This window comes from Phodopus roborovskii, unplaced genomic scaffold, assembly GCF_943737965.1.
Source record: "Phodopus roborovskii unplaced genomic scaffold, PHOROB, whole genome shotgun sequence".
Taxonomy (NCBI): Eukaryota; Metazoa; Chordata; class Mammalia; order Rodentia; family Cricetidae; genus Phodopus; species Phodopus roborovskii.
In genome coordinates, this window is record NW_026125295.1 from 14,049,556 (window position 1) to 14,072,586 (window position 23,031).

The 23,031-nt window shown below is 39.3% G+C and overlaps 1 protein-coding gene across 4 annotated transcripts in view; it reads left to right on the forward strand.

Annotated features, from left to right (window-relative positions):
* The first annotated feature begins 525 nt into the window (after positions 1-525).
* The window catches only part of Rbm6 (RNA binding motif protein 6), a 99,420-nt gene continuing 76,914 nt past the window's right edge, over positions 526-23,031 (forward strand). The window contains exons 1-3 of one of the 4 annotated variants that reach the window (XM_051204765.1): positions 536-674; positions 17,848-17,954; positions 19,141-19,251. In XM_051204765.1, the coding sequence (XP_051060722.1) occupies positions 19,208-19,251 (44 nt within the window). In that variant the 5' untranslated portion in view covers positions 536-674; positions 17,848-17,954; positions 19,141-19,207. Of the gene's footprint in view, positions 675-828; positions 1,117-17,847; positions 17,955-19,140; positions 19,252-23,031 lie in introns of those variants that run through there. The other 3 variants (XM_051204773.1, XM_051204758.1, XM_051204782.1) reach the window with 3 other exon arrangements.

The following is a 23,031-nucleotide window of genomic DNA, read 5'->3' on the forward strand; positions in this document are numbered from 1 at the left end:
TCTGTCTGGAGTTTTCGACCTGGAATATCAGAAGTCTATCAGAAGGTAAACAAGACGAGTCTCTGGGTCGTACTGTTTCCTCAACTCAGGCGCTTCTTTTGAACTTATTTTCTGGTCTCAGTTGGAGGGTCTTCTATACCTGAATGGCCAGCAGCCCTTTGCCTTATCGGGTTAAGTCAGAAAAGATCTTCTCCCCTTTTCTGCACATGAACTGACAATCAGTCTCTCTCCACATGGGCAAGGCCGGAACCATCCCGGAGCACCTGGCAGGGAGTAACCTAGGGTTGTCATGTCAAAGCTACCAAGCATACTTTAATGAGGACAGCAGCAGAGACCCTGCAGCCAAGATGCGGGAGGACAAACCATAACTCCCAGCAGGCCCCACGGGCGGGAAAGCGCGCCTTCTCATTGGGGAGAGGCTAGCGGCGTGCCTTTCCATTGGGCAGCGGCTCCACCAGCCGACAAAGCCCCTGCGCGCGGGGCACGGCGGGAGTGGAGGCCGCGGGGATTGCGGCCGTACTTCATCTCCCGGCGGGCCCAGCGGTGAAGGCGGTGGCGCGACGCCTTTGTGGAAGCCGTAGCCCTCCGGGAGGAAGTTCCGGTCTCCGCGACGCTGGGACCGTGGCGGCCGCTTAGGAGGAGGAGGAGCGGGTCGCAGGGGCTGCGCTGCTTTGGTAAGGGCCCAGGACAGGAGAGAGGGCGTGCCCGAGCGGCTGGGACGGGGTCAGCTGTCCGGGCGGCTCTGGTAGTCTCGGGCCCGCGCGGCCTAGAAGCCGTGACTTCGAAGACACGGGCGGCCGCGGCCTCGCTCGCGAAGACAGCCTAGCGGCCGTGGGAGGCCCCGCTCGCGGCCGGAACGCCCTGGAACGGTCGCGGGCCCGGGGCGGGGCCCGAGGCGGCGGTAGAATTACCGGTCCCACCGCGGAGCGGCCAGCAGTGGGGCGAGGGACCAGCGCGTGGTAGCGGCTTCGGCGCTCCGTTCTGTGGAGCTGCAGGCGGGCTTCTTTCTTTTTCCGTTCCCTTGTGTTTGTGATCCAGTTCACAGACATCACTAGATACGGAGTTCTTGTGCCTGCAAGTAATCTTGGTCGCCCACCCAGACGCCCAGACAGGAAGGTGCGAGAGCTAAGAACCTGGCCCACGGGCCCGTAGAACCGGGAGGCGGGCGAGGGTGACTGGTGGGTTCTGTACCCGTTGGGCGAATGTAGGAGGAGAGTGGTATTTCCACATATTCGTGCTTTAGATTCCTTTTGGTGCTGTAAATAGTGTTTTCCTTTTAACTTTGTAATTGACGTTGAGCTAATGGATTCAAGTGTGGGGCTGCGTTTCTTAATAAAAAGAAAAGGCTTGATTTGTGGAGCACATAAACTGGGAGTAGTTTGGATTTTTAAATTTTATTTTTTCTTCTTGCACGCTCTAGGCTTGCTTATTAGCTTCAGACTTTCAGACTAATTGGATATAAGTGAAGTAGTTTTTATTCGCCCCTCCTAATCACCTAATTCGCCCCTCCTAATCGCCCCAGGTCAATTTCTAAACTCTGGATTGTACCTCAGTTTTGTTAGTTTCTTTCCAATTTCCTGTTGGTTAAATAAGTCACAGTTGCCAAGCTTGTGCGGATCAAAGAGAAAGGTGTTAAGGCGAATAACGTTAATGACAATGTGGAAAGTAACTAGTACTATGTTACCATCTGACGAATCTAATGCCATGCCTGGTGGAGCATACTTGTAATCCTGGCATTTAGAAGGATGTCAGGTTTGAGGCCATCCCAAACTGCATTGACATACTTTTTAAAAAAATGAATCTGAATTTTAACTTCTTAACTAGTACACTTACATAAATATTAATCTATGTATAGCATAAAAGCTATAGGATTGTATAGAATATGTAATCTCTAGGATAGGTAGGACTTACTTCTGAGCAGGCGTAACACCCTTGCTGGTCATTGAATCTAGGGCTTTCTTTATACTTGCTAGGCAAGTTCTCTACCACTGAACTGCAAATAACCCCAGCCTCCTTACAGAAGTTTGTTACCAGGCTTGAGTTTATTTTTCTTACCTTTAGAATCCTAGGTTTTTGTAGCCCTTCACATAAGGAAGAATTTTCAATGAGAAAATTATTGTTCTTGAAACCTTCCCCCCCCTTTCTTTTTTGAAACACGGTTTCTCATATCCTCGCCTGGATTTGAGACTTGCCTTTAAATTCCTAATCTTTCCACTTGTACTTTCCCAGTACTGCGATGGGCTGCTGCCATTCTCAGCTAAGGGGTACTTATAAATAGTCTAGACTAAAGTGTTCTGCCATTGTACTATATCTCCAGGACTTAAAGGTTCTCTAAAAACAGAAATTTGTCACCATGCTTAGATGTATGAACATGTTAATGACTTGATTCAGAATCAGAGTTACACAGATAATAAAACTTTTGAAAAGTTTTGTTTATTCATCTACTTATGTGAGACAGGGTCTCACTTTGCAGCTCTGGCTGGCCTGGAACTGGCTGTGTAGGTTGGTCATGAATTTACATCTGTTGGCCTCTGCATCTAGAATAGTGGAATTGAAGAAAGGTGCATTTCTACAAGCCAGTCTGAGTGCCTTTTATAACAATTCTGTTAGTGTCTTGTATGCAGAAAGTGTTCACTAAATATCAGCCACCACTATAGCTTTTTTCTTTTCCTTTGAGAAAATAATGTTACTCATGTAGCCCAGGCTAGTGCCAACTTTAGTTCTGCCTCAGTCTCTGAGGTTGGACAACTTGTAGGAGTTTTTTCTTTCATCCTACCGTGGGGGTTGTGAGAATCAAACTCAGGTTGTTAAGCCGGGCATCAAGTTACCTACTGAGCCATTTCACCAGTCTCCACCTTTTTTGAGACAGGGTCTCTCCCTGGGGCCTATGGCGTGCCAATTGAACTAGGTTGCAGCCATTAAATTCCCAAGTTACTCCTATCTCCACCTCTCCAGTGCTGAAATTACAAGCATGAACCATCACTCCCACCTTTTAATTGTTGGTGCTGGGTATTGAACTCAGCTTTTTATGTTTGTTCAGCAAGCAGTTTACTAGCTGAGCTTTTACCCCAACAAGCCCCTCCCCATACCCCCTTTGAGACAGGGTCTCACTATGGATCCTTGGCTGGCTAGAACTCACAAAGACTCACCTGCTTCCACCTCCCAATGCTGGTGCCACCAAGCCTGGCAACTTCCTTCCTTCCTTCCTTCCTCCTTCCCTCCCTCCCTCCCTCCCTCCTTCTCTCTCCCTTTCTCTCTCTCTCTCTCTCTCTCTCTCTTTCTTTCTTTCTCGATACAGTTTCATGAAGCCCAGGCTGGCCTGGAATTCCTACTACTGCAGCCTCTACTTACAGAGTACTGAGGTTATAGGATATGTCACTTCACCTCACCCTACATTGTATTGTTGTTCTATAAATTATGTTAAATGTATTTTTTTATATACATTGTAACAAAAATTTACCTTTTAAACCATTTTAAAGTATACAGTTCAGGTGTATAATGAAGTGTTCAGATGGATACAAAGTATTGAAACCAGAATGACTGTTGCTAAAACTTTTCACCTCATCTATCAGAAACTCTGTAACCATTAAGCAAGTAACTCTCCATGTAGCTCTTGATAAATTTTACTTTTTCCCTATGAATTTGTGTTTGATACATTATGGCCTTTTCTGTGTTTGGCTTGCTTGCCTTGGTATAATGGTTTTAAAGTTGATTGATAGGAGAGTATGTATCAGAATTTTATTCCTTTTCAGATTAAATAGTATTCTGTCCTTCATTTAGAGGACCTGTAAACAGATTAATTTTATTATTATTATTATTTTGGTTTTTTGAGACAGGATTTCTATGTGTAATAGCCCTCCCTGTCCTGGAACTCACTCTGTAGACCATGGAGATCTGTCTGCCTCTGCCTTCCAAGTTCTGGGATTAAGGGAGTGTGCCACCACCTCCTGGCGCTTATTATTTTTTAACTTATGTATGTAAGTCTGCATGTGAAAGTGAGTGTAGATGCTTATGGGGGCCAAAAGTGTTGGACCCCATGGAGCTGGAGTTACAGGCAATTGTGAATTACCTGATGTGAATACTGCTCCTCTGCAAGAGTAGTACTCACTCCTTAACCAGTGAGCCATTTCTATAGCCCTTAGAGTTAAAACAAACAGACAAACAAAAAAGAACCCAAAACAAAAAAACAAAACCAATCATCTTTTCTTGTAATTTTTGTTGTTTTTTGAGACAGGGTTTCTCTGTGTAGACCTAACCATCCTGGAACTTGCTGTGTAGACCAGGCTGGCCTTGAACTCAGAGGTCCTCCTGTCTCTGCCTCACTAATCATCTTTGTTTTTTGTTTGTTTTCTTTTTTCTTTTCTTTTTCTTTTTCTTTTACATATTGATCCCAGATCTATCCCTCCCTCCCTCCCTCTTTCCCTCTCTCCCCCCCCCACATGCACCCCAACCACCCTCCTTTCCCATCCCCTCCTACTCCACATGTAGGGTGATGCCATCCAGGAGAGGTCATCTAGATCTGTCAAGTCATTTGAAGTAGGGACTAGGACTTCTCTCTTGTCTCTAGGTTAAGGGAGTATCCCTCCATGGGGGGATGTGCCTCCAAGGTCCTTTTGTGCACCAGGAATACATCCTGGTTCCAGTGTCTGAGGTCCCTTAGACTGCTCAGGCCTTCTAGCTGAGACCCATGTTCAGGGGTTTTAAGTCAGTCCCATGCTGGATTCCCAGCTATGAGTCTGGGGGCCGTTAGCTCCTCCTTGTTCAGGTCAGCTGTCTCTATGTGTTTCTGCAACCTGGTCTTGTCCTCTCCATCTGCATCTGGATTCTAGTTCGACTCAGTGTTTAGTTGTGGGTGTTTGCTTCTCTTTCCAACAGGTACTAGATGAGGGCTCCATGATGGTGGATAAGTTAGTTGTTGATCTCATTATCAGGGAAGGACATTTATGGTAGCCTTTCCACTGTTGCTCACATTGTTAGTTGGAGTCAGTCTTATAGGTCTCTAGACATTTCTTTAGGTTCTGTTTTCTAACCTATAATGGCTCCCTCTTTTATGCTCTCTCTCTCACACACACATTCTCTCTCTCTCTCTCTCTCTCTCTCTCTCTCTCTCTCTCTCTCTCCCTCTCTCTCCTATCTTCTATTCCTCCCCTGACTTAATCTTCCTAGTCCCACATGCTTTCCTTTTCTCCTCTTTCTCCTAGTTCCCTCTCCCCTCACTGCTCACCCCTTTACTCCCCATGTGCTCTGGGGGACTTGTCCCTTCCCCCTTTTGTGAGGGACCTTATATGAATCTCTTAGAATCTACCTAATTCCTCTGTTGGTGTGAATTATAGGCTGGTGATCCTTTGCTCTAGGTCTAAACTCCATATATGAGGGAGTACATACCATGTTCCTCTTTTTGTGACTGGGTTACCTCATTCAGGATGGTTTCTTCATGTGCCATCCACTTGCCTGGGAATTTCAAGATTCCATTGTTTTTTTCCACTGAGTAATATTCCATTGTGTAGATGTGTCACATTTTCTTTATCCGTTCTTCAGTTGAGGGGCATCTAGGTTGCTTCTAGGTTCTTGCTATTACAAATAATGCTGCTGTGAACATAGTTGAGTACATGTCTTTGTTGCATGGATGTGGATCATTTGGGTATATACCTAAGAGGGGATTGCTGGGTCCTGTGGTAAACTGATTCCCATTTTCCTGTTTTGTTTTTTCAAGACAGGGTTTCTTTGAGTAACTGCCCTAGCTGTCCTGGAACTTGCTCTGTAGACCAGGCTGGCTTCAAATTCACAATGATGTGCTTGCCTTTGCCTCCCAAGGGTTGGCATTATTTGCTGCAGCAGCAGCAACCACCACCACCACCACCACCACTAAATCCCCAATCATCTATTTTAACACTTGGCTTTAGTAAATAATGCTGTGAACAGTGATATATAAATAGCTTTGATATCTTAATTTGGTTGTTTTGGCAATGATCTGTCAAAACAAACCTCAGGTTTTACGAATTCCATGCTAGGCAAGCATCCTATTAAGCTAAAACCTCCACTTCTGCTCTATTTTAGTCTTAATCTTTTTTCTTTAAAAAAAAAAAAAAGTGTGTGTGTGTATGTATGTATGTATGTATGTATGTATGTATGTATGTATGTATGTAGCTGGGCAGTGGTGGTACATATCTTTAATTCCAGCACATGGGAGGCAGAGGCAGGTGGGGAATCTCTGAAAGTTTGAGGCTAGCCTGCTCTGTAGAGTGAGTTCCAGGACAGTAATACAAAGAAACCCTATCTGGAAAAACAAAACCAAAAACAATTAGTAAACGTTAATTATTTTTAATTTAATATTTTAAATAATAATAATGATGTTTTAAAACAAGAGTATCACTCTGTAGCCCATTCTGTCCTGGAACTAACTTACTGTTATAGCCCTGACTATAGATACCATATATAATATATATATATATATATCTTAAAATATATATTATTTTGTATTTTTGAAATATGGTCTCATGTAGCAGCATGAGTCTTGAAGTCACTATGTAGGTGTAACTCTTGGCCTCTTGTCCCTCAAGTGCTGGGATTCCAGGTGATGTATATCCTATATATATGGTGACATGTAACTATAATCCCAGCACTTGAAAGGAAGAGGTAAGGGGACTGCTGTAAGCTTGAGGAGAGCCTGGTTTATATTACATAGATGATCCATTCTTAAACAAAAACCATATAATTCAGCAATTAAACTTACAGGTATACCCAAAGGGGTTAGAAGCATAATCTCAAGCAGGTATTTGTATCCATGCTCATATAGCAATATTCATAAAAGCTAAAATAAGAAAGCAACCCAAGGCTAATTGATGGATGAATGGATGAGCAAATGATATTTTTATGTATGTTTATACTTTTGAATATTATTTAGCCTTAAAAAGGAAGATAAGCACCTTGTAATTCCAGTCTTCCTAAGTTTGTGGGCCAGCTAGCCTGGTGTAGCACCATCCAGTAAAGAGATTTGTTTCAAAGGAGATGGACATTGAACTACACCTGAGGTTGTCTTCTGATGTCCACAAGCTTGCCAAGGCATACATGCTCCTGTGCTTAAATGAATTTACATACCCACACATATATCATACACATGTGTGTGAAATACATACAAAGATAATATTTTTATAATTTTGTTTGTTTGTTTTTTGAGACAGGGTTTCTGTGTACTGTCCGGGAACTAGCTCTGTAGACTAGGCTGGCCTTGAATTCACAGAGATCTGTTTTCCTCTGTCTCCTTTTGCTGAGATTAAAGGCGTGTGCCATCAATGCCCGTATTATTTTTTTATAATTTTTGTTATTAAATTTATATATGGGTGTTTGGCTGGCATGTATGTCTGTATACCATGTGTGTGTTCAGAGGAGGTGTTTTGGATTTCTGGGACTGGAGAATTGAACCCAGGTCCTTTAGAAGAGCAGCAAGTGCCTTTAACCATTGAACCATCTCTTCAGATCAAGAATTTTTATGTACTTTAAAATATTTTTATTTTGTGTGTATAAGTGCCTGCCTATATGTGTATGTATCATATATATCCCTGATGTTTGTAGAGGTTAGAAGACAGTGTCAGATCCCCTAGAACTGGAATTGCAGACAGTTGTGGACTGCCATGTTAGTGTTAGGAACCAGACCCAGATTCTCTTCTAGAGAAGCAAGTGCTCTTAACCACTGAGCTCCTGCCTCAAGGTAAGACGTTTTTAAAGTGGTAGCAGGAGAGATGGCATAGTGCTTAAGAGCACTCATTGTTTTTCCAGAGGATCCAGTTTTGATCCCCAGCATTCACATCAGGCAGCTTACAACCAGCCTCCCCCCTGCCCCATTTTTTTTTTTTTAAAGATGGTCACTTTGTTATGTTACAGAATGGCTATATTTTGAAGATGTCATAGTAAGTGTAGACTGTCATAAAAAAATACTGTGTGATTTCAGTTGTTGAGGAACCCAGTAGTAAAAACCTTAAATTAGCCATTCATGGTGGCACATGACTTTAGTCCCAGTGCTCTATGCAGAGGCAGGTGAATCTGAGTTTGAGGCCATTTTGATGTAAAGAGAGAGTTCTAGGACAGCCAAGACTACACAGAGAAACCCTGTCTCAGAAACAAAAACAAAATCATAAATCACGTGGAAAATAGAATAGCGGTTACCAGGAGAGGGTTAAGAGAATAATGGACTGGGTAGTGGTGGCACACTTGTGCCTTTAATCCCAGCACTTGGGAGGTAGAGGCAGGCGGATCTCATTGAGTTCGAAGACAGCCTGGTCTACAAAGTGATTTCCAGGACAGCCAGGACTGTTATACAGAGAAACCCTGTCTCAAGAAAAACAAAACAAATAAAGAATAATGGGAAATCACTGTTTAATCCATAGTTTTACAAGATTAAAAGAGATAAGGAAATGAATGATCCCCATGCTTGTACAACATTGTAAATGTATTTAATGCCACTGAATTGAACTGTATACTTAAAAATAATTAAGGTGATAGGTTATTATGCACATTTTATCACAATTAAAAAGAAACTAGATAGGTTAAGGATGTAACTCAGTTGATTTGGTGCTAGCCTAATATACAGAAAGTTTTGGATTTGAACTCCAGTTCGTAATAAAACTAGGTGTGATAATGAGCATTTGTAATCCCAACATTGAGGAGGGGGCGGTGGGAGGGTCAGAAGTTCAAGGCCAGCCTGGGCTACATAAGGAAGACTATTAAAAAACCAAACATTAGGAGCTGGAGTGACAGACCGTTCAGTGTAAAGACAATATCTCCTAGGTTCAGTTCCCAGCACACAAATAAGAACCATAGTTAACAATGTTCAGTCCATTAACATTTAGCAAGCTTTAAAGAAAATATTTTATCATCTATCTTTGTGAGTCTAAAGTCCTATATGTAACTTATCTTTAATCCTAACTAAGGAAAACTATAACCATAACTACTTGTCTTCAACCCCATCAAAGACCACAGAAGGATAATATATAAACTCTAGAAATGACAGAGACAACTCACTGCCTGGTCAGTCACCTGAAGTTCTTCTGTAATGTTCCATCTTCAGCCTGTAGGCCATAGTGTGTCTGGCTGACTCCTTAGCAAATCAGGAAACTTTAAACTGTCCACCTGTATTGGCAGCTTGTCAGTCATTTTTCTCTGTGTCCTGTAAAATGTCTTGCAGACTCTTCCATGAAGCAGGGACTCTAGCAATGTCCATCTTGTATCAGCACTCACTTTTCTGTGGGTCCTGCAAGTCTGCTTTATAAATCACATAGTTAAACAGTTTAGACAAGAGCACTATCTTGCCCAAATGGCTAGTCTTGTCATATTGAAAGCAAACTCCACAATGAGTTTCTTCCATGTCTATCTTCCTTTCTGATGTAGGTTGTGTTGCCAGGAGCAGTTATGTCTAACTGTTAAGAAAAACCCTAAACCATTTTAAATGCCATATTCTGTAGGTCTTTAAAGGTTTGAAGAATATCTATCTCAAATATGTCTCTATATACCTAGAAAACCTAACTAACTTTAATGTTTATGCCTATTCATCTCAAATATATATCTGTATATCTAGAAGTCCTAATTAATTTAACTATATGTTTTTACTATTATAGGTAAAACTTAACTAAAGTTCTGACTATTTAAGGTAACTATCTAAAATCTGTACTAAATTGTACATTACATTTCTAAATGAGCTATATAAACACAATAACTAAACAAGAGAGAAATATGTATCACAAAATTGACCTTAAATTTGTATCAGTAAAAGAAAATTCATTCCAAAATAAAATATACATTTCTATACCATAATCCCCTTTTTACCTTTAAAAAGAGATTGTTTGTGATCATTAACCATTTCTAACCAACCCCATTTAAATGAAAACAAACATTTATAGACAATATTTGGGAATTTAGGTGTCATTCTTTCCAAACTGCTTGCTGCTGGTAGGGGGCGCTGTCATGGGGATCCTAAGATGTAGAAATCTTGGCTGTAGTGGTCTGCAAGACTGCCTTGTCGAAGCTGTTTTGAATGATGGATCACCCCGGACATTGCTTCAGGGGGTCTTGCTTGATCAAACCATGTTAGTCTGGAAGGAATCCACAGCTTTTTATTTTCTGTGTAAACAAAAAATAGAAATCCTTTCCCCAGTAACCTGCCCTTAAACTTAAATTTTGAAGTCAATGCATTTTAAAATATATAATTTGGGTTAATCCAGCAGCATTTGTTTTAACAGTTGTTGCTATTTCCTTAGCAGTCAAACAATTTAAAGACAATATAATAGCATATAGCATCCATAATTTTTCTGTGCTTTCCATCTTTAGTTTTTATTATTCTATTTTTTCTATGTCTATTTTTTATTTCTTGAGACAGGGTTTCTCTGTGTAACTTTTGCCTGTCCTGGTGTTAACTCCATATACCAGGTTTGTTTTGAAATCACAGAGATCTGTTTGCCTCTGCCTCCCGAGTGCTAGAATTAAAGGCATGAGCCACCAATACCCTGCTACTCTCTTTCTTTTTTTTTTTTTTTTAAACCAGCTACTCGTACACACCATTGAATTGTTAGCAGCGCTTCTTAAAAGCTGTGTGGTTTTTGTCACTTATGATGAGTTAGGAAATCTCCCTTAAAGGAGCCGCACAAGTCTCTGTCTCTAGCAAAACAGAGCCCAATGGAGAAAAATGCTGCTACCAACAAGCCTTGCTTGTCTCAGTTCTTTTGTTTGTTTCTAAAACCTCTTTTTAAGCTTTTGTCAAGTTTTCAGTGAAAGTTCTCCGGTCCATGTTGGCCGCCATTTTGTTATGAGTAGGTTTTCCCTCCAGTCAGGTCCCACAGCCGCGCCAGCCCCAAATAACACAGACACTGTATTACATATAAAGCTGTTGGCCTTTTACTAGTGTTTCTTATTGGCTGGCTCTGTCTTAAATATGAATCCATTTGTATTCATCTAAGTATTTCCATGTGGTCTTATCTTTCAGGAGAGAGGATCTGGAGTTCTACCCTGCTGGTCCTACATGTATTTGTGTCTTATAGCAATAATAGTTTAGAACTATTTATTTTTAGAACTAGTTGGTATGGTAGGTAACTTAATGACTCCTTAGTATATTCTGACCTTTATATCTGTTGTCTTGCTGTTCATGCATTAATATTCCAGGCTTGATTTACAATTTGGAAATGGCTCAACGTTTAAGAGTATTTGCTGCTTTTCCAGAGGATCTGGAAAAGTAGTTGCTGGTTCCCAGCAACTACTCAGTGTTTTCAGGGGTTCTATTGCCTGCATGCATATGGTACATATATATACACAGGCAGACAAATACTCATACACATAAAAAATCAAAATATTTTACACTTTGCTAATAGTTTGAGATTACTTTGAATCTAGGAATTATAATTTTTTTATGACTAGTGTCCTGTTCTTTAAAATTTAAAGTGCGTGTGTCTGTGTATGTGCATGCATGCCATGATGTTTGTGAGGAGGTCAGAGTATAACGTGTGGAATCTGTTCTCTCCTACCTTGTTGGTACCAGGGGTTGAGCTTGGGCCATCAGACTGGCAGCAAGCAGCATTACCTGTGGCTTACCTTGCTGTCCCCTAGGAATTGTATTTGCTTTGGTTACTAAACTACATTTTTTTTTTCTCCAAAATAAGGTTTCACTGTGTAGCCTTGGCTGTCCTGGAACTCACTATTTAGACTTTTACGCACAGTCTTCCTTCCAGCCTGGTCCCTCAGCTGTGTCAGCCCCAAGTAAAACACAGAGACTCAAAGCTTGGCCAGTTACTAGCATTTCTTACTGGCTACCTCTGTCTTAAATATGAACCTATTTCTATTACTCTAAATATTTCCATGTAGTCTTATCTTACTGGAGAGAAGGTTTGGACTTCTCTCCCCAGTATCTATATCTTGACTCTCCTACTACATATTTCAGAATCCTTGTTGTCTCTTAGTCCCGCCTATCTTGCCTTCCTATTTGCCAACAGTGCTTATTCATTAACCATTATGAGAAACATATTTACAGAGTGGCATCTCTCATCATCTCCTTTTCTGTCTAAAATACAAAGGGTTTTAACTTTAACACAGTAAAATTACATATAACAAAACAGTTATTAAGCAAGAACTATAATTACAATATTTAGTCCATTAACATTATCAAGAATTAAAGAAAATATTCTATCATCTATCCTATCTTTGTGACTCTAAAGTCTTATATGTAACTTATCTTTAATCCTAACTAAGGAAAAGTATATCTGTCTTCAACTCCATCAAAGACCACAGAAGGATAGTATATAAACTCTAGAAATGACAGAGACATTTTGCTACCTGGTCACTCACCTGAAGTTCTTCTGTAATGTTCCATCTTCAGCCAGTAGGCCATAGTGTGTCTGGCAGACTCCTCAGTAAAGCAGGAAACTTTAAACTGTCCAACTGCATTGGCAGTTTGTCAGTCACTTTTCTCTGTGTCCTGTAGAATGTCTGGCAGACTCTTCCATGAAGCAGGAACCCTGTAGCACTGTCCATCTTGTACCAGCAGTCATTTCCCTGTGGGTCCTGCATGTCCAGTTTATACAGCATAAAGTCAAACAGTCCTGACAAGTACAGTATCTTGCCCAAAGGGCTAGTCTTGCCATATTAGAAGTGAACTCCATAACAATTTCTTTGATGTTTATCTTCCTTTCTGATGCAGGTGGTGTTGCCAGGAGCAGTTATGTCTCACTGTTAAGAAAAACCCTAAACCATTTTAAATGCCATATTCTGTAGGTCTTTGAAAGGGTTGAAGAATATTTATCTATCTCAAATATATCTCTGTATATCTAGAAATCCTAAATAACTGTAAGTTTTGACTATTATGTAACTATATAGAATCTGTACTAAATTATACATTTTTAAATGAGCTATATAAACACAATACCTAAACAAGAGGAGAAATATACATATCACAAAATTGACTTTAAGTTTGTATCAATAAATGAAAATTCATTCCAAAACAAAGTATACATTTCTGTACCGTAATTCCCCTTTTACCTTTAAAGAGATTGATTGTGGTCATTAACCATTTCTAACCAACCCCATATAAATGAAAACATTTATAAACAATATTTGGGAACTTGGGTGTTGTTCTTTGTAAACTGCTTCCTGCTGGTAGGGAGCGCTGTCTTGGGGCTCCTAAGAAGACACAGAAATCCTGGCTATAGTGGTCTGTAAGGCTGCCTTGTCCCAGCTGTTTTGAATGGTGGATCACCTGGAACACTGCTTCGGGGGTCTTGCTTGATCAAGCTATGTTAGTCTGGAAGGAATCCATAGCTTTTCATTTTCTGTGGAAACAAAATAGGAATTCTTTTCCTTAGTAACCTGTCGTTAGACTTACATTTTGAAGCCAAAGCATTTTTAAAATATATAAATTGGATTAATTCAGCAGCATTGATAATCAAGTGTATTGTAGCGATTGTTGTTCCTTCCTTAGCAATTGAGCAATTCAAAGACAACACACTAACATACAGTATCCAGATTCTTTGTGTATTTTCCAGTTTATGTGGCTTTTTTATTACTCTATTTCTTCTACTTCTATTTTTTCATTTATTGAGACAGAGTTTCACTGTGTACACTGTGTAACTATGGCTGCCCTGGAATTTATTCTCTTCACCAGGTTCACTTTGAAATCACAGTGATTTGTTTGCCTCTGCCTCTGGAGTGCTCGGATTAAAGGTGTGTGCTTCCACACCCAGCTACTCTCTTTCTTACTATTTTTTTTTTTAACTACTTTATCCTGTTTGTTTTTCTCTCCCAAGCCTATGTATATGTTAAAACACACTGTAAACCTTTAGAGGTTTTCCTTAATCTGAATCCATCTTTACTGTATGTAAATCATTGTTTTTTTTGGGGGGGGGGCAGAGTCTTTTATATTCTAAACAACATTATTAAAATTAAAGTCACAGCTGTATTAGCTTTGGTCTATCCAAGATGTCAGGGGTACATTTAGCACCAGCACTGAGAGCTATGCTCACCACCTTGGTCTTTGCTGCATCAAGCAGCATGCTGCTGGCTTGGAGATGTGGTCATTGCCAGCTCTTGTACACACCATGAAGTTGTTAGCAGGGCTTCTTAAAAGTTTTTTGGTTTTTTTTGCCACTATGCTGAGTCAGGAAATCTCCCTTAAAGGAGCCGCACAAATCTCTGCTTGTCTCTAGCAAAACAGAGCCCAACCGAGAAAAATGCTGTTACCAAGAAGACTTGTTTGTCTCTATTCTTTTGTTTGTAAAATCCATTTTTAAGCTTTTGTCAAGTTTTAAGTGAAAGTTCTCGGGCCCCACATTGTAGGCACCATTTTGTTATGAGCAGTTTTCCCCGCCAGCCTGGTCCCACAGCCACATCAGCCCCAAATAACACATAGAGACGCTGTATTAGATACAAAGCTGTTGGCCTGTTATTAGTGTTCCTTATTGGCTAGCTCTGTCTTAAATATTAACCCATTTCTATCTATCTAAATATTTTTGCGTGGTCTTATTTAACGGAGAGAGGGTCCGGACTTTCTCCTCTCTCAAGCTTCTACATCTTGAATCTCTTACTACATCTCCCAGAATCCTCCTTATCTCCTACTTCTGCCTATCTTGCCTTCCTATTTGCCAACAGTGCTTTATTCATTAACCAATAAGAGAAATATATTTACAGAATGACATTTCCCATCATTAGACCAGGCTGTCCATGAACTCACAAGAGATTCTCCTGCATCTGCCTTCTGAGTGCTGAGATGAAAGGCGTTCTCTACCATTGCCTGGCTAATTTATTTGTGTTTATATACATTGGTTTTGTATCTGTGTAAGGATGGTGGGTCCCCTGGAACTTGGTTCACAGATAGTTGTGAGCTGTCATGTTGGTGCTGGAAATTGAATGCAGGTCTTCTGGAAGAGCTACCAGTGCTCTTAACTGCTGTGCATCTCTCTAGCCCTGTCCTTTATTTTTGTGAGACAGTCATGTGTAACTCAGACTAGTCTTGAATTCAGTATGTAATGAGGCTGACTTTGAATTCATTGGAATAATCCTGCATCTTCCCCAAGTGCTGGGATTAGAGGCCTGAACTACCAGCCTGGCTTCTCTGTCTTTTATAAATAAAATTAAATGATTAAAATTAAAAAATCATTTCTTCTTTTGGTGCTAGGGATTGAATGTTGTTCTTAATGCATCATAGGCAGCTACATTTTCAGCCCTCTTTTTCTGGAAATCTTTTGGTCTACTTGATAATGCTCCTTCATTTGTCTTTACCCTTCGTTCATTTGTCTGCATCCTTCATTGATTCATTTGAATTCATTCTTTTCCTTTCTGCTTCTGTGAGTTGATAATTTTATACTGTCCTATCTTCAAGTTTTATGCTCCTGTTTTTCTTCTACTTGCTCAATGAACTCTATTGTTGAAATCTAAGGTGAGCTTTTTTTTATTATAAGCAATGTACTTTTCCACTCCAGAATTTGTTTTTCACTTTTCTGTAGTTTCTCTTTATTTATTTGCATTTTGATGATCTTCTTTAAATTTTATTTGTTTGTTTATTTGTTCATTGAGTGTGTGTGTGTAGCAGGGAGAAGAGGCATATAGAGGTCAGGGCACAACTTTGTGGAGTCTGTTCTCTTCAACCTTTTTTGTGGGTTCTAGGAATAGGACCTGTGAGGGTTGTCAGGTTTATGTGGCAACTACCTTTACTAATAAATGAATTGTCTTGATATTCAAATATGGTAGAGAAGTTCTTGCTTTATGACAAGGACAGCCACATATTAACTGTTACAGAAATGTAAGTAGGCAGAAATTTTCAACAAAGTGCTTCCTATTTATTTATTTAGAGACAGGGTCCTACTGTATTGTCATCCTAGCTGGCCTAGAACTTGTTGTATAGACCAGTCTAGCCTCAAATCACAGAGATTCACTTACCTCTCCTTCCTGAATGCTGGGTTTGTTTTGTTTTGAGACAGCTCATCTATGTAGCTTTGGCTATCAATAGATCTCACTGTGTAAAACAGTTTATTTTCAATCCCACAGAGATCCTTGTGTCTTTTGCCTCCTGAGATTACAGGCATGCATTACCATTCCCGGCCTTTTTGTTTGTTTTTAGTATTATTTTTTGAACATTTTAAAAGATGATTCCATATAGATCAGGTTGGCCTTGAATTCACTATGAATCTGAGGCCTAATTTCCAATTACTTTATTCCAGCTGTTCTTGGTTTTCTATCCACTATCTTTTAGCACCAGTATCTGAAACTATACCTTGCTTTACAGCTTTCATTAGTCCTGAATGAAAGGGGTTTTCTTCCCTGAATAATCATAATGAATAGTTGGGCTTTTTTTGAACTGCTAACTCCCAAGTGATGACAAGGAGACTTCTTATTAAGTGTGAAAGCTTGGCCTTAGCTTAGGCTTCTTTCCAACTAGCTCTTATAACTTAAATTAACCTTTCCTACATTCTGTACGTCTGACTTACTTCACATCTTGTTTCACATCTCTCTGGTGAATCCCAAGAGCCTCAGATTCTTTCCAGAGTTTTTATCTCTGCCTGGAGGTTCTGCCTATCCTATCCTGCCTGTCTGTTCAGCTCTTTATTAAACCAATCAGAAGGTGCTCTGGCAGAGACACATCTTCACAGTGTACCAAGAGATTATCCCACAGCAAATAATAATTAAAAATAACAATAATTTCATTGTTATTGCTATTGTTATTTTGAGATGGGGGTCTTACCATGCTGCCCTAGTTGGTCTGGAATTACTTACTGTGTGGACCAGAGCTGGCCTAGAACTCAGAGATCTGCCTGCCTGAGTACTGAGATTGAATACTTGGTCTCCTGTTTGAATTCTAAGTTAGGTGAAATACAAAAAAGCACTTTGTATCAGCCCTTCTACCTCTCCCTATCCACCTGACAAGGTAGAACAAATGTATAAAATAACTTGCAAATACATTTGCTCTCTTCTTGGAAAGGGGCTCAGAATTGGGTTGCACTTCTTAAAAAGCAAAATTACTCTGTGTTGAAGAGGAAGAGGGCAAGGGAAGATAAAAATACCATACAATGTTCCTACTGCTTTGAAGATGTCTTTTTTTCTTTTAGCTTTTTACATTTTAATTATTTATTTGGGGGAGCATAGGAATGTGTATATGTATACGCCATGGAACACAAGAGGAGGATATAGGACAACTTTTAGGAGTCAGTCCTCTTCACCCATTTAAGTCCCAGGTAGTCAGGCGTGGTAGCAAGTGCCTTTATCCTTTGAGCCATTTATCTCGTCAGCCAATTTTTTAATTGAATTTATTATTGTATATAACATGTATGAATATGGGTATATATCTGTCCCACATGTCTGTGTAGAGGTCAGAAAACAACTTTTGAGAGTTAGTTTTCTCCTTCCACAAAGGTGTCCAGGGATGGAACTCAGGTGTTTAGGCTTATGTCGAAAGCACTTTATCCCCCCTGAGCCATCTTGCCATCTGCCCTGTAGTTTTCTGTCTTTTTCTTTTTCTTTTTTTCCTTTTCCTTTTTTTTTTTTTCTTTTTTCTTTTTTTATGGTTACTGCTTGTTGTTTTAGAATTTTCTTTGGAAGAATAAAGCCTTGAAAATTTTATGTCAGCCATTTTGATGACTTGTGAAGTGGTGGTTTGTTTTGTTTTTTGTTTTTCAAGACAGGGTTTCTCTGTGTATTAGAGTCCTGGCTGTCTGGTTGCCTATATCTCCTGAGTGCTGGGATTAAAGGTATATGCTACCACACCCAGTGTGATTTTTTTTTTTTTTATTCTCTTGATATCAAGTGTCCTTTGGTGCACAAAAGTATTAAATTATGATGGTATACTTTATTATTTTTTTCTTTTATTTGTTGTGTCATATTTAGGAAACGCTTGTAAATCCATGAAGATCTTTCAGTAGCTACAAGAAAAGTCCTGGAGATAATTTCTCAGCTTGATTTAGGTTACATGCCTGTCTTCAAAGCAATCGCTGGTGAGGATAATTACTCTGACTAATGGTGCTCCATGGTGTAGGGTTACCCACACAGACTGAGAAAGATGCTAAGATGCTGTTTCCCATAATGGACAACTAAGTACTGGGGAAATCACTCAGAAAACAATCTTTGTACACCAAAATGTTTGTATATAATGCCCCAGACATACTTTATTTTTGTTTTTTGGTTTTTTGTTAGAGACCTTGAATTTTGAAAAACATTGCTTTTTAAGGTGTTTGTGTGAGAGTGTGTGCATCATGTATTAGCTGTGTGAAAGGAACTCTAGTTTAGGCTGTGATGGAATTCAAAGATCCACATGCCTCTGCCTTCTGGCTCAGAACACACATTTTTATTTGAAAAATTTTTTACCTTTTGTAAAAAGTTAAATTGTTGCCAAACAGAACAAAAGGCTAATTTGTTCTCTGTGTGTTCTTGTGTGTACACATACCACAACATGCTTGTGGAAGTTAGAGGACAATTTGTAGGAATTAATTCTTTCCTTCTACTTTCTAGGTCCTGGGGAAGGTATTCAGGCTTGGAGGCAAGCACCTTTACTCACTGAGCCATCCCACAGCTCTTGACTCTTATTTGTTTGATTGTTTGCTTTGATCAGCTCTCACTGTATTCTTTATTGGTCTTGAATTCACAGAGATCTAAGTGCCTCTGCCTCCAGAGTGCAGGAATTAAAAATGTGTGCCACTACCCTTGGCTGAAAAATTAAAAAAAAAAAGAAAAAAAATTAAAAAAAAAAAAAAGTGTGTGTGCTTGTGTTTCTGCCTTCTGAGTATTGGGATATAAAAGGCATGCGCCGTCATACCCAATAATCTTTTTAGTTATAAGTTGATTATAAATTTTTTGTTATCTATTCCTATTTACAGTGTGTGTGTGTGTGTGTGTGTGTGTGTGTGTGTGTGTGTGTGTGTGTGTGAAGAAATTAGAGGATAACTTTTGGGAGTTGGTTCCTCCATCATACAGACCTAGGAGATTGAACTTAGGTTGTCAGGCTTGGGGGTAAGTGCTATACCCACTGAGCCTTCTCACTAGCCCTGTTTACATATTTTAAAGTGGTCTCTGAAAATATCCTCGATGATGTGGCCCCTGATAAACTTAGCAAGCAAAGATTAAGTAGTTTAGTTTATACTTAATGTTCTAAAGTACTTACTTGTTGTGATTTATTTTATGCAGGTACTACTCTACTAGAGTTTGGTAGGAAAAAGATCTACTTATTGAAGCTTTCTCGATATAGAAAGAGATGTGGGGGGATTCTCGATCTGCTAACAGAACAGGACCTTTTCGGTAAGTCTTAAATTTTAAGTATTTAAAATTTCAAGTATTTATAATGCAACTTGGCCTACCACGAAGGCATATATTTTCTTTGTGATAAATAACTAAGGGTTTTAGAAGTAGAAAATATTTTTAAAGTTTCTAGTCATTTCTAGAGTGATCAAGAGTATATACCCAGCATGTATTTGTTTCTCTTTATCTCTCTGTATATGAAATTGTATCTAGAACCCAGGGCATCCTTTATGCTTGGCAAATGAACTATAAATAACCTTTTTTCTTTCTTTTCTTTTTTTTTTTTCCTGGGACAGTGTTTCTCATCTTTCTATGTATATGTCTTCCTGGCTTTACTGGAACTCATTATGTAGACCAGGCTGGCCTCAGACTCACAGAGGTCCTCTTACTCCTGTCTCTGCAGTGCTGGGATTAAAGGTGTGAGGCAACAAGCCCAGCCAATAACATTTTTCAAATATTAAAAATATGTCAGAATCATTTATTCATTTATCTGTTTTGGATTTTTGAGACAATGTGTTACTGTAGCTCATAGCAGCCTGAACACACTACATTGTCCAGTCCAATCTTTTAGCATCCCATATGTGAGATTATTTACTTACTTTTGAGATAATATTTTGCAGTGTGTCCTGGGCTGCCCTTAAACTCCTGGTCTTCCTGTTCTAGCTTTCTTAATAGCTGGGATTGCTGGTATACACCATCACTCTTGCTTTCTTCATATTTGTTAATTCTCTTATCTCTTTTAGCAAAGCAATGTATACTTACAACTCTTGCAAAATGTGTTGTACTTAAGTGTTTATGAAAGCTCTATTAAGGGGTTGGAAGGATGGCTCAGCAGTTAAAAGAGCATTTGCTGCTCTTCCAGAAGATCCAAGTTTGGTTCCCAAAACTAATATCGGGAGCTTTCAACTTCCTGTAAGTCCAGCTCTCAGAGATCCCACTTCCTGTTCTGAACTCCTCAGGGCACTGCATACAAATGATATACTACATATATACACATTTACATACATAAAATAAAATTACAAGAAAACCTATATTAATTTCACTAGTTTATGTCTAGACTCTAGAGCTTTATCTTGCTATTGACATTGATATGCTTTTCTAAGCTACAGGAATGCCAGTTTTAGGGGATATTGGGTAGAAAGAGTAGAAAAGGTGGTAGCACTTAGTTATAAATGGATTGTACCTTCAACTTATAGAGAATACTATTAAAAATACTTAGTATATGCTTATGTGTATATGTGTCTGTGTGAATGTGTGGAAACCAGGAGGGGGTGACAGAACCCTCAGATCTGGTGTTACTAGTGTTTATAGGATGCTAGGACCGTGTCTTTTCAAATGATCCATATTGACCTTAAACTAGCAGTTTTCTAATTTCAACCTCTCAAAGCACTGAGAATAAAATATATAATTAGGGGTTGGGGAGATGGCTCAGCAGTTAAGAGAACTGACTAGTCTTCCCATAGGATCCAGATACAATTCCCAGTACCCTCATGGCAGCTCAAAATTGTAACTCTGGTTCCAGAGGATCTGACACCTTCACACAGACATACATGCAGACAAAACACCAACACACACAAAATACAAATAAATAAATATACCTAATTCGTGTATTTTATGTGTGTTGAGTGTTTACTCACATGTATGTATGTGGACCATGTGAGTGCTTGGTGCCCACAGAGATCAGAAGAGAGCATCAGGTTCCTTGGAACTTACATTTGGAGTTTTCTCATCCTATCTGCCAGTTCTCAAATAACCACTCAAAGGCTTAATATTAATTATAGTTGTTTGGCCAATGGCTTAGGCATATTACTAACTAGCTCTCACATTTAAATTAACCCATTTCTAGTAATCTGTGTATCACCACATGGCCATGACTTACTGGCAACACATCAAGAACTGGAGTTACAGGGAGTTGTTAGCTGCCATGTGGGGGCTTGCAACCACTAAGCAAGCCATCAGTCTAGCACAGGAAGTAAATTTTATCAAAACATAGCCTTGCCCATTTGTTTACAAATGTGTGTGGTTGCTTTCATTTGCAATTATAGAGTTGAATAGTTGTGGTAGCTACTGTATACTCTCTACAGCCCCAATATATTTATTACCTGGCTTTTTATATAAAGTTTGTCCATGCATGGTGGCATACACATTTAATGCCAGCTCTCAGAAGGCATAAACAGATGAATCTCTGTGAGTCTGAGGCAAGCCTGGTCTATGTAATGAGTTCTAGAACATCCAAGGCTATGTGGAGACATCCTGTTTTCAAACAAACAAACAAAACAAACAAAAAACTCAAAACAAACAAATAAATAAAGTTTGCCAATCCAGTCTAAATTGGTGCTTACATATAACATTTAAAAATATTTAGATTATTATATGCCTTCTTAGTCTACTTATGGATAACTATTTTGTATGTCAGGCTATTTCTTATAGAATTAAGGTGGTTCATTCGAAAAATTTAGGGCTGGGGAGATGGCTTAGTGGATATGAACACTGGCTGCTCTTCCAGAGGAACAGGATTCAACTCCCAGCGCCACATGGCAGCTCATGGCTGTCTGTAACTTAAGTTCCAGGGGATCTGACACCCTCATTCAGACATACACATAGGCAAAAACACCAATGCACATGAAATACAAATAAGTAAGTAAATAAATAATACTAATTTTAAAGAACCCCACAACATTAGCTAGATTTGGCTCTGTTGCACAATTCCCCCCTCCCCAAATTTTAAAAACTATTTTTGGTGGTGGTTGTTGTTTTGAGACAGGGTCTTTCTGTGTAGACCAGACTGTCCTTGAACTCATGATCCTTTGTCTCAGCTTCTATATTGCTGGAGTGTTTTCAGGACAGGGCCTCTCTATGTAGTCCTGCCTGTCTAGTACTGAATATGTAGACTAGGCTGACCTCATAGAGATCTTCTTACTTCTACCCAATTCATTGACCTCTAATTTTTAAGATCTTTGGCCAGAGGGAGATACCATTCTGTTTTTGGGAGACTCACAAAATAAAAACAGGTATCTTCTAGGAAAATGACTTTTTTCTCTTTGAAATACTTTTCTTCATAAAATTGTTTTACTTTAGTTTAAAATAATTTCTATAACCACTGTTGTTGTTTGTTTTGAGATAGGGTCTCACTATGTAGCCCTGTCTGGCCTGGAACTTGCTATATATACTGTGGCCTTGAACTCACAGAGATAAAAGGCATGGGTCACCACTTGTGCCGCCAGTGCTGTTTTATATTGATAGAACTTTCTTGATTTGACTATAAAATACAGATAGAAGAACAGTAGTGTGGTAGGTTACTCTAGATCTACTTGACTTAAGTGTAAGATGATCTTGATGGCTTTATTCAGGGTCAGAAAATACATACTTTTAGATGTTCAGCAGTCATTCAATTCTACTTTGAGGAAGCTTAAGTATTCCAGAAAGCCAATTAAAAGGACTTGTGGGAGACACTGGTTAATGGTAACATTCTAATTTTTGTGTTAAATTTTATTCCTTATGAAGAATATTTACATTTGTTTATGATGAAACACAGAGACATTACTAATGTTAATGTTATTGAAAACCAATAGAAGTTGTCATATTCTAAAAATATATTCATTGTAAATTGTTCTGGTGTTAAGGTTAATCTTTTAAATTAGTCTTTACTTAGTGAAAGGGTTTGGTGGTCCTGGGGAGATGGCTTATTGGGCAAGAGTGATTGGTGTGAAATCAAGAGGACCTGAATTTAATTCCTTAGTACCTACATTAAAAAACAAAACAGTACGGGGTGGTGGTGGT